Below are 18239 nucleotides of genomic sequence, written 5' to 3'. Positions count from 1 at the left end.
AAATCTCCCCTAATGAAAATTCCCTTTAGTCAATATGGTCATCCTCTATCAATAACCAAAACAACTTATAGTCAAACCCATTGGTGGGCTAGCACTTTTCTCTCATTTATCACAAGCAAGCCCCACCATTCTAATTTGGAGAATTGTAGCCTTCTATCTCCCTTCGAAACAGGGGATTTCATTTGGCTGTAGCTATCCTCCCCCATCCTGTGCAGGTGTTCTGCATGGGACCTGCAAAAGTTTTCCCAAAGAGCTTGCAACAACGCCAAAGAACTATTGAACCAAAACCTTGCACCAGGAATTGCACCTCTACTAGGTGAGGTGTACAAAAACTCGACACAACTTTAACATTAAGATTTATCATATTCAATGCTAGCCGAGTCTTCTCATCCCAATCTGACTGTTTCTTTGTTAGCCTTGAAACTCATCAAGAGCGAGGGAGTTGAACTTGTAGGCAGGGGCTCAAGTCTCTTTTGTGTTTCGGTGATGATGCCAAGTGAGTCATAATTGCCCACTACCAAGGTACTGATAGGGTATCACATGTGTGAGTATCAATGATAGAACCAAATGGACTGACACTGTTGTAAAAAATTCAGGTTTTCAGCCAAGGGCTTAATTAGCTTGGTAAAGTAGAATCTTGTGTAACATATGCTAGTCTACTTAGACTACACAATGATGCGAGGAAAATGCATCAAGAGATTTCTTTTCTGGGTTCTTTTTACGTGCTGGATTCAAACAGGCTGCAACTGAGTCAGTGTTGATTTCAATGAAGTGATTTGAGTAAAAAACTGCACTAAGGGTATGCCAAAATTCAGATCTGAGATAACAAGTGTGTGGAGCTTGAGCAGACGAGCATTTTTTCTTATTTGCAGCTCCAAATTTCTTAAAGGAAAAAATTTATCGCAGTTTGAAAAATTGCCAAACTTTTGTCCATAGGTGTACCCATAATAGTGATGTGGATTGTGTGTTTATACACTAAAGCAGTGTGTCTCTGTAGCACAATGTGCCGATTAGCACTGTGAGGTAGCAATGTACTGATGTGGCAGTTGAGCTCACAAATGATGATGTGACAATGCCATGTGGCATTGTGATGATGTGGTACTACCATGTGACATTGATGATGTGACAACCTATGATGTCACAAAAAGAATGAGCCTCACAAAGTTCTCACTAGGGAGGTGGTCTCAGAAGGAGGGCTTGCTGCCTTGAAAAGAGCAAGGACTTTAAGCTCATGAACGGAGTGTGAGCACCGTAGGCTCTAATACCATGTTGGACTAGGTTGTATTCCAAAGAATTGAAAATATACATCAATCCCTTAGGGTTAGGATTAGAGTTATGGTTTGTCCCTCGAACACTATCTCAATGGTGCAATTTACACCATTCTCAACATGTAACCATTAAGGATGGAAGGGGAAGGTACTGAAGGAACTGTAGGGGCTCCTCAGGAAAAGCGGAGACCTGCTGAAGAGGCTAGGCAGCTGCATCTGCTACTGAGATTGATGAAGCTGCTGCTCTCAAGTAGGTGAGGCTGCTGCTCCTGATGGAGATTCGACCGCTGTTGCTGGATCTACTCTTGGACGATGGATCTGAATGAGGGGAAGGGATGCTTATTTAGGTAGTCAGCTACCAACACTCCCTTGTAGGTTGACCAGTCTGTAACTAGAGACTCAGACTGTAGATGACCGACAGGCCTGTAGCTGCCCTCCCCCTCCCCCCCGGACCCTGATGTACATGCCCCTACCTGCAATGTGGCTCTTGGGCCACTCCTGGATTAAACCAGCAGGCCCTGCCTCTATACAGCCCTGTATGGCTGTTTATGCAGCTTGTCTGCTGCTGACACTAGCCCGTGGCTATCCACGTGGCTGTGGGACCGTATGGGCAGTCCTGTGGCTGTTCCTGTGGTAGCTGAGGCACGCCACGGGCTGCAAGTGCCCGTGACAAGATATCAAAAGCAAATCTGGGACATACTCTCCCTCCCCCTTTCTGAGGGAAAATCTTCTAGCTTTGCATACATAGTTTTGCTTTGGGAATGCCTTGTATCCCGCATTCTGAAATTCTGCTTCCATGCTTATTGTTTCACTCCCATTGGCTTGACCTCTCCTCTTGCATGCGAGCATCTGCATAGATATTAGACATCAAGACATAAGCTGCAGCATCCCTTTCATCCAATTGCACTGCATGTTCAAAGGCTTGTCTTCCAAGCTCCACATTACCCCATCTTTGACAAGCACCCAGCACACTATGCCACACTGAAAGATTAGGATGTAAAGGCATATTCTTAACCATCGCTACTGCATCTTCAAATTGGCCTGCACGGGCAAGGAGATCAACCAAGCACGTGTGGTGCTCGATAGTTGGAGTGATGTGAGAGTCATTGCTCATGGCCTCAAAGAGCTTCTGGCCCTTCTCCACTAGACCTGTGTGACTGCATACAGTCAGAACACTAAGGATAGTGGGACCACCTGGCTTTATACCTTCTCCTCTCATTCTCTCAACCATATGGAAAACATTTTCACTTTCTCCTAGCAGGGCATATCCTGCAATTAGTGCATTCCATGAGACAATATCTCGAAGTGGCAATTTGTCAAACAATTCACGTGCTTCTGCTAGTGAACCACATTTTGCATACATATCAACCAACGTGCTGCCAACAAAAATATCACTTCCCAATCCTTTTCTGGCAATCTCAGCATGTATTTCTCGTCCCCTGTCTATGGCTCCTATGCTGCCACAAGCTTTCAAGCTGCAAGCAAATGTGAGAGCATTTGGAGAGGCACCCTCCAGTTGCATCTGTTTGAAACAATTCAGGGCTTCCTCACCAAGCCCATGCTCAGCATATCCTGCGATTAGTGCAGTCCACGAGACTACATTTCGAACTTGAAGCATGTCAAACGCTTCCCCTGCCTTTGCAAGCAAGCCACATTTGGCATACATATCCACTAAGGTGCTGCCAACAAAAAGCTCTCTCTCTAATCCCTTTCTGGCAATCTGAGCATGTATTTCTTGGCCCTTATCTATGGCTCTTATGCTGCCACAAGCTTTCAAGCTGCAAACAAATGTAACAGCATCCGGAGCAAAGCCCTCCAGTTGCATCTGTTCAAAGCACTCAAGTGCTTCCTCGGCATGACCATGCTCAGCATACCCTGTGATTAGAGCAGTCCATGAGACCACATCTCGAACCGGCAGTTTGTCAAAGGCTTCCTTTGCTTTTGCAAGCGAGCCACATTTGGCATACATATTGACCAAGTTGCTGCCAACAAAAGGATCTCTTTCCAACCTTTTCCTGGCAATCTCAGAGTGTATTTCTCTGCCTTTGTCCATATCTCCTATACTGCCACAAGCTTTCAAGCTACAAACATATGTGAGAGCATCCGGAGAGATGCCATCTAGTTGCATCTGTTCAAAGCAGTTCAGAACTTCTTCACCAAGCCCATGCTCAGCATATCCTGCAATAAGTGCATTCCATGATACTTCATCTCGAATTGGGAGTTTGTCAAAGGCTTCGTGCGCTTCTGCAAGCAAGTCACACTTGGCATACATATCAACCAAGGTGCTTCCAACAAAAAGATCTCTTTCCAATCCCTTCTTTGCAATCTCAGCATGTATTTCTCGGCCTCTTTCTGCATCTTTCAGCCTAGCGCAAGCTTTGAGTACGGCTAAGAAAGTATACTTGCTAGGATCTACAGAATCGTCTTGCATTTTCTGGTACAAGTTGAGGGCATGCTGTGACTCCCCGCATTCGACATAACCCCTGATAAGAGAATTCCAAGAATATACATTCTGATCAACCAACCTATAAAAAAGCTGCTGAGCATCGCACATGCTTCCAACCTGCGCCAACATTGGAACGAGATAGTTCCCAAAAGAACTATGACCTTCCAGCGCATTTTTGTTCATATAAGTATGCAACCGCTTGGCACACGCTAGATTTTTCTCTTTTCTGCAGTTATGCAAGATGCATGTAAGTTCCTCAACCGAAGGCAGCTGGGGCATTCGTTCCAAAGAAGCAAGTGCCTCCTCAAAACTCCCAGGCACTATTATTTCGAAGTTCTGGTGCTTTGGATGCATTCGCCAGCACTCAAAACGTAAAGCCAGTCTTGCCACACTCCACCAAGCAATCAAAGGCCCAAGAAGCCAATTCCTTCCAATCTCGCATTACCTAAGAGAGTTGAAGAGCACATTCTCTCCACAGCATGCTATAAAGGCTCAAATTAAGAACATCAAGTGCATACCAGAGATTGTCGTACTGCCTGTGTGCTCGCTCTAAAAGCAAACCATGCACCTCATCGAGGCACATACCAATAGCCTGTGTAATCCTATATTGTCCCCTTCTGAAGTACAACAACCATCTAAAGAGGGAAACCTAGGGCACTCCATGGAATCCACCCTCATGTCAGTATCAAGAGCCACGCACCTGGAAGATTACAAACACCCCACGCTGTCCTTCACCTTCACAAAGGTTTCTGAATCCTCGTCGACTCCCTTGTAATTTTATGCTTGAAATAAGGAGAGTATGAATTTTTCACATTAGCAATCTACTCTTTTAAATTATGAGGCCTGTTCCACAATACCTCAATGGAGGCACCTCTCCGCAGGGCCAGCTCATCAGGATTCTATCTTGGTCACCCCCCGTATGGACGTGTTGTTCGCACTTTTAGTTTCAGTACAACGCAAAAAAAAGAAAAAAAACAAGGTGGCGGTGCCACTATGGCCCTGTGTTGAGAGTTCACGCTCAACATCATGTGATCATGTGTGCATAGCACCATTACGTGATCATATGTGCATAGCACTAACCTTATAGAGTGCTATAAAGGAAAGGGTTAGATCCCCTAACCCTAACCTTAAAAGGGTTTGTATATATTCTATTTTTTCAACTAAATCTAGTGTACAGTTAGTCATTTGTGGTGTGCTCTCTAGCTGTGCCCTCTCTCCTCATCTCCACTCTTCTCCCCTCTTCATATTTTGTCATGGTATCAGAGCTCCCTTGTCTTCTGCTGAGACATTGTGATTCTTGAAAGTGTGAGAGAGATTGAGAGCTTCTCTTGAGTGTTCTTCAAGCAAGTTCACTTCTGTTGAGAGAGACATTTCTGTTCATTGAGTGTTCAATTCCGTTTATGAGAGATATTTCCGTCATTGTGAGCATTGAGAGATTTCTGTTGCATTTCATTGAGAGGTTCCGTCATTCTTTTGAGAAAGATATTTGTTCTTCTGTTAAGGAGAGAGAGCAACCTCCTACCTATGCGGCTTGAGAGAAACAGAGCTTTGTTTTGAGAGCTTTGTCTTGATTTATCAGCATCTCGATTGCATACAACTCCAAGATAGGCAACTCTGCAACTATATGCAAGAGAAAGGCCTTCCAAACGAGCTTCAACAAACTCTTCAACAAGCAGACAATAGAGACGATGCCCTACGCCTTCTCCAAACTACAAGGCAGTTTCCATCGATGCCCGTGCTCCAGCCAACCCGCTCCAACAATCTACAACTTAGCTCATGGCCATGATATCGCCAAGCTCACAAGCTAGGCTCAGCTGCTGCAACGGAACATCCAAACTCTAAGCCCCGACAGCCTCTACAACGCAATAGATGCTCGACTGCCTTCGAAGCCGCGCACCTCCAGTGCCATAGTTCTTGTAGCTGCGCACCTTTTAGTAACCGCACATCTTCAGCTAGCATCAACATCTGTAGCCGTCTCTTGTAACAAGCAAGCAAGCAAGGCACAAAGCGACTCATTCGACTCACCTTTCGGCTCCAACAGCGGCATCAGCAATAGCCTACGCCACCCAGCAAAACGGTCGCACCTCCAGCAAAGCAGCCCACGCTCTAGAAGCTAGTAACGTCCACGGGCCTCTGATCAACAGTGCTTCTCTGCTTCAGCCTCGCACAACTAGCTGACGCCTCTCCTACCACGCCATAGCTCTAGTCTATAGCAGCGCCTGACTTTTAGTGCAGGGCCGACCTCCTACGAGCCAAAGCTCCGCCAACGAGTAAGCATCTCCAGCCTCACAACTGTCCGCCGACAGCAACAACGAACTCCTTTCTCTGCGGTGACTCAACAACAATTTCTGCAACATCGAGCCTCTCTCCATGGTCATTCAGAACGAATCAGTGCGCCATGTAAGTAGCGAGGGGCAGATCTTTTAGTCTATCGGCAGATCAACTTGGATGGTTGCAGGCTTGATTCGCGGGTGCAGCGTTTCAGGAGTCTCGCGGCACTCTTCGTGAAGGTAAGCAAGGGCACAGGAGGTCTCGAGGGTGATGCAAAAGCGGATGGCCCAAGAGAGGCGAGGAGGAGCTGACACTACAACATCGACGGAAATCCACAGACGGACGGAATCTTCTTAGATTCCATCAGAATCTTCAAGATTCCAGTAGGCCTTCCACTCGACACATGGCATCTTCCCAACGCTTATCCTCCATGTGGCATCCTATCTGCCACATCAGCCTCGCTTGCAACGTCATGAGTGCCATGTAGGCAAACACGTCACCTGCCACGTTATCAGTGACACGTCATCACCGACTGCCATGTCACCTGTGTAATGTCATCAAGGACACGTCATTAGTGACACATCATCACCGACTGCCACGTCACCTGTGCCACATCATTAGGGACACATCATCAGTACCACGTCAGCATTGCCATGTCACCTTGCTGACATCATCTGTGCCACCTCAGCACTGACCTCCTGTAGGCACAGTCCCTTGTCAAGCACACTGTGCACACACTGCATGTGCACACAGTTGCCACCTCAGCACAGAGCTTCACTGGCACACCTCTTGCTAAGAATAGTGCCACATCATCACTGCATGTGACTCATAGTGACACATCATCATTGAGCACCATTTGCACTCCTTTTGCCCCTCCACCTAGATCAAGTCATATCTCTTGATCCAGGAAGAATTTGAGGGTGCTCTGAAAAGGAAAGTCGCTCGTTTTTTTGTGCTCTACGCGCTTGTTACATCATGCGCACATTTTAACACAAGTTACACTCACATTTGAGCCTCGTCGACAAAACCACTTCCTTCACGCACATTTGCCTCTACATCGACGCATCTGACCTAGCACTTAAAAAGAACAAAAGAAAAGGAATTATTTGCTGTTCTTTCATCGATCGACGATTGGTTTAGATCTAGATCAGAGTAGACTAGATCGCCATAGAGGGGACACTTTGAATTCCCCAAGTTGCCAATCTAAGCCATGCCCGAAATTCCCGACTAGTACCTACTCGAAGTCAGTCCATATGCTCACATTCGATTTCACATCGTTACATTACCTGAAACCTTACGTTCATCAGTTCAGTGAGCAGACTTCAGAGTTCAGAGGCATTGCAGATTGATTCAGTGGGCAGATAGCATTTGATTTCACACACACATGCCACCATTATAAAGCCTATTCGGCTATCTCATGGCATCGTGCACATCATTTCAGCCTTGTAAAGCCTCTTGGCTATTCCTGGCATCATTGCCACAAGCCTTGTAATACAGAACATATTTTATCTACTGCAGTTCTATCTTCACCGACGGTACAGAGATTTCACTTGGCAAATTCATTGTATTTGCAGTTGATGCATACAGAGATCTTCACAACACTTTTTTGTACATTTTTTGCACCATGTCGACTAGCAACCTCAATCTGGAGGCATCTACTAAGTTAGACAACTCCAATTATGGTACATGGAAATACCGAATGGAGACCATTCTTGTGCTCCAGGACAAATGGGAGTATGTCGATGGGTCTACACCTAGACCATTGGCTGATCCAACCACCAGTAGCTCTACTCCATCTGTTGTCACAGCACCAACAACGGAATCTACAACGGGATCTACATCTACACAAACAGTTTCCGCACTAGTAGCAGATCCTACCATTGCCCGAGCTCAAGCAGAATGGGATAAGAAAGACAAGTATGCCTATCACCTGATCAAGCAGAATGTGCAAGATGTCATGCTAGGACAACTCAACACAGTCAAGACATCAAAAGAAGCATGGGATATGTTTGTAGCTCTCTACGAGTCCAAGAACACATCCAGGATTCTCACCTTGAGAAACCAGATCAACCAGAGTTTTTGCAACAGTAGTGAAACCGGTCATGCTTATGTACTCCGCATTAAAGACTACAACAATCAACTTGCAGCAGCAGGAGAGACTATGAACCCCGCAGAAATGGTTCAAGTCATTCTGAATGGGCTAGGAGAAGGATATGAGAATCTAGTCCAGAGTATTGCCATCCAATGGTAAATTCCAACACTGGAAGAACTTCAGTCAATTCTACTTGGTAAAGAACTCAGGACTCAGGCCATTCAAGCACGTAAAGGTCATTCTAATGATCAGGCTTTCACAGCTTCAGACAGAAGCAGAGGCAAAGGCAGAAACAGAGGTAGATCATATCAGAAAAGTGGTCATCATCAACAAAATCAAAGTCAAAATCAGCATCAGCATCAGCATCTTCCTCAGCAACATCAGAATCAGCAAAGAGGAAATCATTCCAATCGAGGAAGATTCCAAGGACGAGGGAATGCATCCACCAATGTGTCAAACATTCAGTGCAACTACTGTCACAAGTTTGGACACTATGAAAGAGATTGCTGCAAGAAGCAGTACGACCAAGGCGGTCAATCCAGCAATAATCGAGGGAATTCCCAAGGAAGAGAAAATCATCGTGGTGGACATTCTAGTCACAATCATTTTGCAAATGAACATGGAAATATGTTTCTTGCAAGTGAGAAATTGCATCAAACTGATACAATGCACCTAGACACTAATTTTAATCCCAAAGAGGATTTTAGCTATCAAGTCGACCAAGTGGAACAGGATCCTTGGTACATCGACAGCGGTGCATCATCTCATATGACAAATCATCAGGAATGGTTCACAGAAATGAAGCCATTAGAAGGATAGAAAAATGTCATCTACACAGCAGACAATACACCGAATCCAGTTCAAGGGACAGGTGTTATCCCTATGAACAATTTCACTGGTACAAAAGGATTAGACAAAGATGTACTCTATGTTCTGAAGCTTAGCAAGAACCTTTTGTCAGTAGGTCAAATGACGGAACACAACTACAAAGTCATCTTCGATGGTGATGAATGCACTATCAGAGACAAATCCAAAAGATGTCAGCTAGTAGCAAAAGGTGTCAAGGAAGGACGCTTATATAGAATGCTAGCTATAGTACCAGATAAGCATGCCATGTCAGCTCAAATGCAACAGATGCCACTATCTGCAAAATGGCACAAGAGATATGGTCATGTCAACTTCAAGTACTTGTTAGATCTCAGGAATCAGAATATGGCAATTGGGATTCCGAAGCTACAGTTTCTTGGAAAGGTTTGTGAAGCATGCTGCTTCGTCAAACAAAAGCGAACCAACTTTGTCAGAAGTACCTCTCGTGCACGAGGTATTCTTGATTTGATACATACAGATGTATGGTGTTATGCCCAGACCTGCAACATCAATGGTTCACTTTACTACTTGACCTTCATCGACGACTACAGCAGATATTGTTGGGTCTACTTTATGAAAGAGAAATATGAAGTGTTTTCTAGATTTCAAGAATTCAAAGCCATGGTAGAAAACCAGACAGGCAGAAAGATCAAGGTCATGAGATCAGACAGAGGAGGTGAATACATGTCTTCAACATTCATGAACTTTTGTAAAAATCATGGCATACGAAGACAATTCACAGCAAAATGCAATAGCTGAAAGGAAGAATACTCCTCAGTAGAATGCAATAGCTGAAAGGAAGAATGCAGTACTCCTCAGCAGAATGCAATAGCTGAAAGGAAGAATGGGACTTTAGCAGACAGTGCTAGAGCAATGCTTAGTGAAAAGCATCTTCCGAATCAATATTGGGCAGAAGCAATAGCTACAGCTAACTACTTGCTTAATCGGCTTCCTACCGAACCGATACAAGGTATGACTCCTTATGAAGCATTCACTGGACACAAGCCACGCATTGGGCATCTCCGCATATTTGGTTGCATAGCATATGCCCACATACATGATGATCATCGCAGGAAATCGGATGCGAAGTCATGCAAATGCATCATGGTTGGCTACAGTGAAGAAAGCAAAGCATACAAATTGTATGATCCCATCAACCACAAAGTCATTATCTCCAGAGATGTAATCTTTGATGAGGAAAACCTCACCTACACAGGAGATAGAAGCATCGACTTCACAGTCATCTACAGAACAGGTTGATGAAGAAGAGCAAGAATTGCCAGCAACACCCCAAGCAGTGCCACAGCAGTCAGACGGTCTACTAGGGAAAGCAGACCACTAGCCAAATTGACATATGCTCAGAAAAGCAATTCAGGTGGAAACCACTAACTATGCTCTTATGACTACCATCATGGCTACAGAAGAGCCAGTGTACTTCGAAGACACAGTAGACAAGCTAGAATGGCAAACTGCTATGAATGAAGAAATGGATGCTTTGTATAAAAATAACACTTGGGAATTATGTGACCTTCCACCAGGAAAGAAGGCCATAGCAAACAAATGGGTATACAAAGTGAAGTACAATCCAGATGGCAGTATTCAGAGATACAAAGCCAGATTAATTGCAAAAGGATTTGCACAACAATATGGTCAAGACTATGATGAGACTTATGCTCCAGTAGCAAAGATGGATTCCATATGGTTCTTGATATCACTAGCGACACTCAATAAATGGAATGTGTATCAGCTCGATGTCAAGAATGCATTTCTCAATGGTTATCTAGATGAGGAAGTCTACATGCAACAACCAGTAGGTTATGTTGAACCAGGAAAGGAGAAAAAGGTTTGCCATCTTAAGAAAAGTCTCTACGGCTTAAAGCAAGCACCCAGAAGTTGGTATAGCAGAATTGACAAGTATTTTGCTGATCTAAGATACATGAAATCCAATGCAGATCATACTCTCTACTACAAAGTTCAAGGGGAAGACATTACTATTGCACTTTTATACGTAAATGATCTGATTGTGATAGGAAGCAAGGATAGCTTCATCAGAAAACTAAAACAAGACTTATCTGTAGAGTTCGACATGAAAGATCTTGGACTTATGCACTATTGTCTTGGAATTGAGTTCTGGAGAGATTTAGATAGCACATTTATGAGTCAGATCAAGTATGTTGACAGTCTCCTGAAGAAGTTTCATATGGCAGATTGCAAGATTGCAGCCACTCCCATGGAATAGAGTTTGAAACTTACTAAAGTTTCAGAAAAGCCTACAGTCAATGACAAATACAACAGGTAGCTCATTGGATCTCTTATATATCTAACAATCACACGGCCAGATATTTGTTATGCAGTAAGCTCACTAGCACAGTTTATGGCAAATCCAAAACAGTCTCACTGGAATGTAGCCAAAAGAGTCTTGAGATACATCGGAGGTACAAGACAGTTTGGGATAGAATACAGAGGAAGTCATCCACGATTGCATGGATACTGTGACAGTGACTATGTTGGAGATTATGAGACCAGGAGATCGACACAAGGATATATGCATTTTTCCTTGGTCAAGGTGCTATATCATGGTTGTCAAACAAACAGCCAACTATTTCTTTGTCTTCGACTGAAGTAGAATATAGTACACTCACTATAGGTGCATGTGAGGCTATATGGCTCAGAAGACTATTGTCAGAAACATATTACTTTGATGAGTCAAAGCCAACAACAATATACTGTGATAATCAATCGGCTCAAGCATTGGCCAAAAATCGAGTATATCACTCCAGGACAAAGCACATTGATGTCAGAGAGCACTTCATCAGAGAAAGAGTGTTACTTGGTGACATCACACTGCAGCATTGTGATAGCAAAGAAAATGTTGTAGACATCTTTACCAAACCACTCGGTAAAGAGCTATTCGAGAAACATCGACTGGCTCTTGGTTTGATGCAGAGGAAGGACATTCCCATTAAAGGGGTGTGATGGAATGTAATGCTCAGTCCTTCTTTGATTCCCCAGAATCATCATCTTGAGGGAAGGCCTACTTCATGATGTTGATCTTGAGGGAAGGTGTTGAGAGTTCACGCCTCGTTCACGCTCAACATCATGTGATCATGTGTGCATAGCACCATCACGTGATCATATGTGCATAGCACTAACCTTATAGAGTGCTATAAAGGAAAGGGTTCGATCCCCTAACCCTAATCCTAAAAGGGTTTGTATATATTATATTTTTTCAACTAAATCTAGTGTACAGTTAGTGTACAGTTAGTCATTTGTGGTGTGCTCTCTAGCTGTGCCCTCTCTCCTCATCCCCACTCTTCTCCCCTCTTCATATTTTGTCACCCTGCTTGTTTTTTTATAAAGGTTTCAACGAGTGTTTTCCTATTTTTTAGAATTCTTTTTTTATTTTGTTTTTTTTTTTGGGGGGGGAGGGGGGCATTATTAGGATTGCCTTGTAGGCAGTGCTTTAGTTCCTTTTTTTAAAAGAAGTGTCTTGCCTATTTTGCTGTGACTTGGTCCTTTTCTATTTTGGTTTTATCTATGTTGCACAGACATTTGTAAGTCATTCGAACTTTCCTATACGCAGGCCTTCATGAGAAGCATTGTGAGATAATCAATGATTCCTTTAGATTTTCACCTTTTCCCTGATATGTATTACTATTATTATTTTGGGTTTTATGTGAGAAGGTAGTGCTTTGTTTTCTCCCCTGTCTTTAGAAATCAATCAACGTATAGTATTTCTTGAGTTTTTTTGTCTTATTATGCATGCATGTATGTTATGGAATGATCCGTCCAATATGCGTATGATGTTCCACAGTGAGTGGCTTGTTTTGGTATGTTGCTCCAGATGTGATCCAATTGTGTTTCATATATTGTCATGATGTGATGGCACTGTAACTTGTACTTGAAGTTAGCCATATTTTCTTTTAATGTTTGTGACTGTTTTGTTTTTTTTAATATGTCGATGGTGAAATCTCCTCTTAATATCACGTTGTTTGCATTGTTGATGTTTGATAATGTGGTTCTTAATAATTGGAAGAATAATTTATATTTACTAGATGGCGATTTGTATATATTTGCAATTGTGTATTGGTTGTTTTTTGTTTTGATGTGTGCAGTTGTTATTTCAATTCTGAGTTGTGCAATGTTATTTGTTTGTTGAATGGTGATGTTATTTCGTACTAATATGCAAGTGGAGCGGTTGTTTATGCATTTAAAAGTTGAAGGGAGATGTGTTTCACTTTTTTCAGTCTGGGTTTCTTGTAAGCAAATAATATCTAAATTCATGAGTGTTGGAGTGGCTACGATGTCTTCTTTGTATTTTTGTAATGATGTTGTGTTTCAAGATTGAATAAGAATAGTTCTTTCTTTATGGTTGTGGATTTCATTGTTGATGTTTTTCCATTTTGATTGAGTAGCTAGTCTCTGCATTTCTTCGTGTACATCTTTATCTACAAGGAAGTTTTGTGAGATCACCAAAACACTTCTTAATTGTGTTGTACCAACTTCGAGAGCGCTTGTATTGAGATATATACACTTTTCTTCAATCAACATTCTTGATTCTCTTCTCCATTCTCAATATATCCTTGTGGTGGATGCATGCATACTTCTTCATCCAAGTTTCCATTTTTGGAATGCATTTTTGACATGTTATTAATACATGTTTTAGTTGCAATTTATGGCTACGAGACAAAAAATCTACTAGAATCCATCTTGGCTACTAATGGCAAGGCATCTTTTGGATAAACGGATGACCTTTGTCCAAGCTTGGGCGCCCATAGTGTGTTAGCTTTCAGTCTGTCCCATTTGGAACGAACTGAATCGAGCTGTGCATGCAGACCTCTACCACCCTTTTCCTGCCGATGGCCAGCTTCTCATGGGCCACATGGCATTCTCTCTTGGAATGCTGGAGCTGAATTGTGATGACCTGGGCATCTCGGTTTCGAGATTTGCATGCTCACACCTACATACGAGTATATGCAAGGTCTCTTTGTAGATTGCTGATTGTGCTCAAAGACTCTTCCTGAAGCTCTGCCAGTAGTGCTTCACGTATCTGCTGCCCTCTCAAAACTCCTGCTCTGCCAACTCGCATCGCAAGGCCTCCTGCCGGAACCTACTCTTCCACTTGTGTGTGAGGGCATATTGAAGCTGAGTCTCCTCTGTTGCAAGCAGGCCTGCCTTCTCCTCACTTCACAAGCTTTCCTAGTCTGTCAAACGTACCCTTCAAAAGCGTTTAGCGTCTAGTGCTCTGGAGTCTGTGGGAGCCCTTTTATATGAGATGACGTATCTACGCCTCAACAATTGCAATACTTGGCAATGTATCCTATGTGGCCTTGCCTAGCAAGCATCAGAAGGCTGCCCTTGTGATAGTACTGGATGTGTTAATGAGATGCATATGGCTACTATTACAGGCTAGGCTATGGATGCCTTATATCTACATCATTGCGGCCACGTTATAGACATTACGATTGGGCTGATGCTGACCTTGTAATTATAAGCTGAAGGTTAGTGTCTTTTTCACTATTAAACCCTATGTGAGCTTAGCACCTGTCCCCTTTCTCCTCTTGAAAAGAGTCCCTTCTAAAGAGCGTGCAAGGGAAAACTTTAGAGCTTCACAGATGATGGAATGGTCACCAGAACTTGAAAGCAATTTGAGATGCAAGATGCTTCAACCTCCTTTTCATCCTCCAGCACATGAGCATGTGCATAGATGTTAGACATCAAGAGATAAGCTACAGCATCCTTTTCATCCAATCGTATTGCATGTTCAAATGCCTGTTTTCCAACCTCCACATTGCCCCACTTTCTACAAGCACCTAATACTGTATGCCATATTACAAGATTAGGATGGAAAGGCATCTGCTTCGCCATTGCTAAAGCCTCGTCTAATTGTCCTGCACGGCCAAGAAGATCAACCATGCAGGTGTGGTGCTCAATAGTTGGAGTGATGCCACAGTCTTTGCTCATGGCCTCAAAGTACCTCTGGCCCTTATCCACAAGACCCGTGTGGCTGCATACAGTAAGAATGATAAGAAATGTGACCCCCCCAGGGTTAATGCCTGCCTGCCTCATCCTCTCAAGCATATGGAAAACGATTTCACTCTCTCCTAGCTGGGCATATCCTGCAATTAATGCATTCCAGCAGATGACATCCTGAACTGGCAGCTTGTTAAACAATTCCTGTGCTTCTATGAGCGAACCACATTTGGCATACATATCGACCAAGGTGTTGCCAAGAAAAGGATCTCTTTCCAACCCCTTTCTGCTAATTTCAGCATGTATTCCTCGGCCCTTGTCTACAGTTCCTATGTTTCCACAAGCTTTCAAGCTGCAACCAAATGTGACAGCATCCGGAGGGATACCATCCAGTTGCATCTGTTGAAAACAGTTCAGAGCTTCCTCACCAAGCCCATGATTGGCATATCCTGCAATCAGTGCACTCCACAAGACCTCATTTTGAACTGGAAGCCTGTCAAATGCATCCTGTGCTTTTGCAAGCAAGCCACATTTGGCATACATGTCAACCAAGGCGCTGCCAACAAAAAGATCCCTTTCCAACTCCTGTCTGGCAATCTCATGATGTATTTCTTGGCCCTTGTCTATGGCTCCTATGTTGCCACAAGCTTTCAAGCTGCAAACAAACGTGAGAGCATCTGGAGAGACACCCTCCAGCTGCATGTGTTCGAGACAGTTCAGTGCTTCCTCAGCAGGACCATGCTCTGCATATCCTGCGATTAGCGCAGTCCATGCGACTTTATTTCGAATTGGAAGTATGTCAAATGCTTCTCGTGCTTTTGCAAGCAAGCCACATCTGGCATACATATCCACCAAGGTGTTGCCGACAAGAAGCTCTCTTTCCAGCCCCTTTCTCACAATCTCAGCATGTATCTCTTGGCCCTTCCCTATAGCTTTGATGTTACCACAAGCTTTCAAGCTGCAAACAAATGTGACAGCATCTGGAGTGAAGCCCTCCAGTTGCATCTGTTCGAAACAGTTCAGTGCTCTCTCACCCAGACCATGTTCGGCGTATCCTGCAATTAGTATGTTCCACGAGACTACATCACGAATCAGCAGCCTGTCAAACACTTCCTGTGCTTTTGCAAGCGAGCCACATTTGCAGTACATATCGACCAAGATGCTGCCAACAAGAATGTTTCTTTCCAATCCCTTTCTGGCAATCTCCACATGTATAACTTGGCCTGTGTCTATGTCTCCTATACTGCCACAAGCTTTCAAGCTGCAAACAAATGTGAGAGCGTTTGGCAAGAGACTCTCCAGTTGCATTTGCTTGAAACACTTCAGAGCTTCCTCACCAAGCCCATGCTCGGCATATCCTGTAATTAGTACATTCCACGAGATCTCATCTCGAACTGGAAGCTTGTCAAATGCTTCGTGTGCTTTTTCAAGGGAGCCACATTTCGCATACATATCAACTAAGCTGCTGCCAACAAAAAGATCACTTTCAAACCCTTTTCTGGCTATCTCAGTATGTACCTCTCGGCCTATTTCCACGTCTTTCAGCCTCACACAAGCTTTCAGTAGGGCCAAGAAGGTATACTTGCTAGGAAGTACAGAATCCTCTTGCATTTTCACGTACAAGTTGAGGGCATGCTGTGATTCCCCACAATCAATATAACCCATGATGAGAGAATTCCATGAAAACACATTCCGATCAACCAACTTGTTAAAAACCTGCTGAGCATCGTACATACTTCCAACTTGCACTAACATTGGAACAAGGTAGTTCCCAAGAGATCTATGATCTTCCAGCCCAATTTTGCACATGTAGGCATGCAGGCGCTTCGTATAAATTGGATTTTTCTTTTTCCTGCAGTCGCGCAAGATGCATGTTAAGTTCTCAACTGAAAGCGGCTGGGGCTTCCTTTCCCAAAAAGTGAGTGTCTCCTCTAAGCTGAGCGTCTCCCAGCCACTGTTCTCTCGCAGCTCTTGTGCTTTAGATGCATTCACATGTACTCCAGATCTGAAGCTGCCCTTGCCACACTCCAATAAGACAATGTCTTCAGAATTTGACCAGGTCTGACGACTCGAGGCTCTGAATTTAACCGAATTGGATCGTACCAGCCGTCTACCCATAGCCGCTCCTTGGTAATTTTATGCTGGAAATCTAGAGATGTTGGGTTCGTCTATTAAGATTCAAAAGCGACTCGTCAGACTAGCAAATCTACGGCACTATGCGAATAATTCAGAATAGACACGTCGCAAACTTACTTGGGTGTTCCGCTGGTTCCACCGCTGGGAGGGATCCATAAAGTACAGCTTCCATGAGAGATGGGTACTTGAGCTACCTGCGAGGCATGACCACAAACAGGACCAACTGCCAGAATTGTGCAGGTGCTTGAGATCTGTCCTGCAGTATCTGAAAGCATACATTTTGAACTAGAGCCAGCTGAAGCGCTCTCTCGGGGAATGACTAGAGTCTAGGACGAAGTTCCAAGAAGATACAGCTGCTTGAATGCCAAGGAGCTGTTCCCACGCACACTCGGTGCACGAGGTGAAATCTCCCACACACGCGACGCCGGTGGCCAAAGAATCCCCGGAGGATCATTGGCCACTGGTGCCCACACCCCCACCGCACCTCCTCGCGTGGGAAAGCCCCTATAGAACCCCTCCCCTCCCTTCCCCCAAACAAAGAAAAATTATCTTCATCCATCCTCTATGCAAGTTTCCATATTTTTTATTTTTCATTTCCAAAAATGAGGGTTATATTACAATATTACAAGTTTATATACATCTGCCAGAGCGTTATCAATAGAAAAACTTTCTCTGATAGACATCATAAAAACTATCGTTTAACACAACAGTCCAAGGAAGCATGACTCCGCACATGTAGACAGCAAGAAGGTAACAGAATGACAACTGATCCGGAGAGGTTTCAGCAAACGCAATAGCAGCATAAGATAAACATCTTGATTTAGACCGGTTCTTCTTTGACTTCAACGAAAGCTGACGGAGAGGCATTAGAAACTGGCGGAGCAGCAATAGAAAGTGACAGGGAGGCAATGGGGTTACGCATTCTTTCCCTGAATTCATATGCAATAAGTGCTTCTCGGTGAACCTTATAAGAGACGTTGAATGGGTCCGCACGTGAAATTGGCCTCTTGAAGGGACGAACAAGAGGAGAGATGGCTAGGTGGGGAACCACTCGTGCAACAAGTGCGACGTTTGGGCCCGCAAAAGAAGGAGGTGCTGACGGAGGGGGGGGAGGAGGAAACAGCAAGACAGATGGGGTTGGGGCTGGGGCGTGGCTGTTCCTCACAAAATCTTCTTTTTCTACTTC

At 43.9% G+C, this 18239-nt stretch overlaps 1 protein-coding gene across 1 annotated transcript; it reads right to left on the bottom strand.

The window, feature by feature from the left end:
- Positions 1-1753: 1753 nt before the first annotated feature.
- On the bottom strand, positions 1754-17542 carry LOC147899494 (pentatricopeptide repeat-containing protein At2g39620-like). The gene is made up of 4 exons (XM_087377969.1): positions 17171-17542; positions 14922-17085; positions 14233-14264; positions 1754-3875 (listed from the first exon to the last, which is right to left on the bottom strand). Exons 2-4 carry the CDS (start codon positions 17033-17035, stop codon positions 2077-2079), a joined length of 3945 nt encoding a protein of 1314 aa, XP_087234095.1. The 5' UTR covers positions 17036-17085; positions 17171-17542; the 3' UTR covers positions 1754-2076.
- Between the last annotated feature and the right edge of the window lie 697 nt (positions 17543-18239).

Source organism: Dipteris shenzhenensis, chromosome 8 (genome assembly GCF_047967505.1).
Source record: "Dipteris shenzhenensis isolate YYH24624 ecotype China chromosome 8, Dip_SZ_1.0, whole genome shotgun sequence".
Lineage (NCBI taxonomy): Eukaryota > Viridiplantae > Streptophyta > Polypodiopsida > Gleicheniales > Dipteridaceae > Dipteris > Dipteris shenzhenensis.
This window is presented reverse-complemented; position numbering and strand designations above follow the sequence as displayed.

Coding starts and splice junctions, on each gene's coding strand:
- LOC147899494 (XM_087377969.1), bottom strand. CDS start 17,035: ATGGGTAGACGGCTGGTACGATCCAATTCGGTTAAATTCAGAGCCTCG. Junction 14,265..14,921: donor CTTGTGGATAAGGGCCAGAG/GTACTTTGAGGC, acceptor AAGGCCACATAG/GATACATTGCCAAGTATTGC. Junction 3,876..14,232: donor AGTATTGCAATTGTTGAGGC/GTAGATACGTCA, acceptor ATGCGCTGGAAG/GTCATAGTTCTTTTGGGAAC.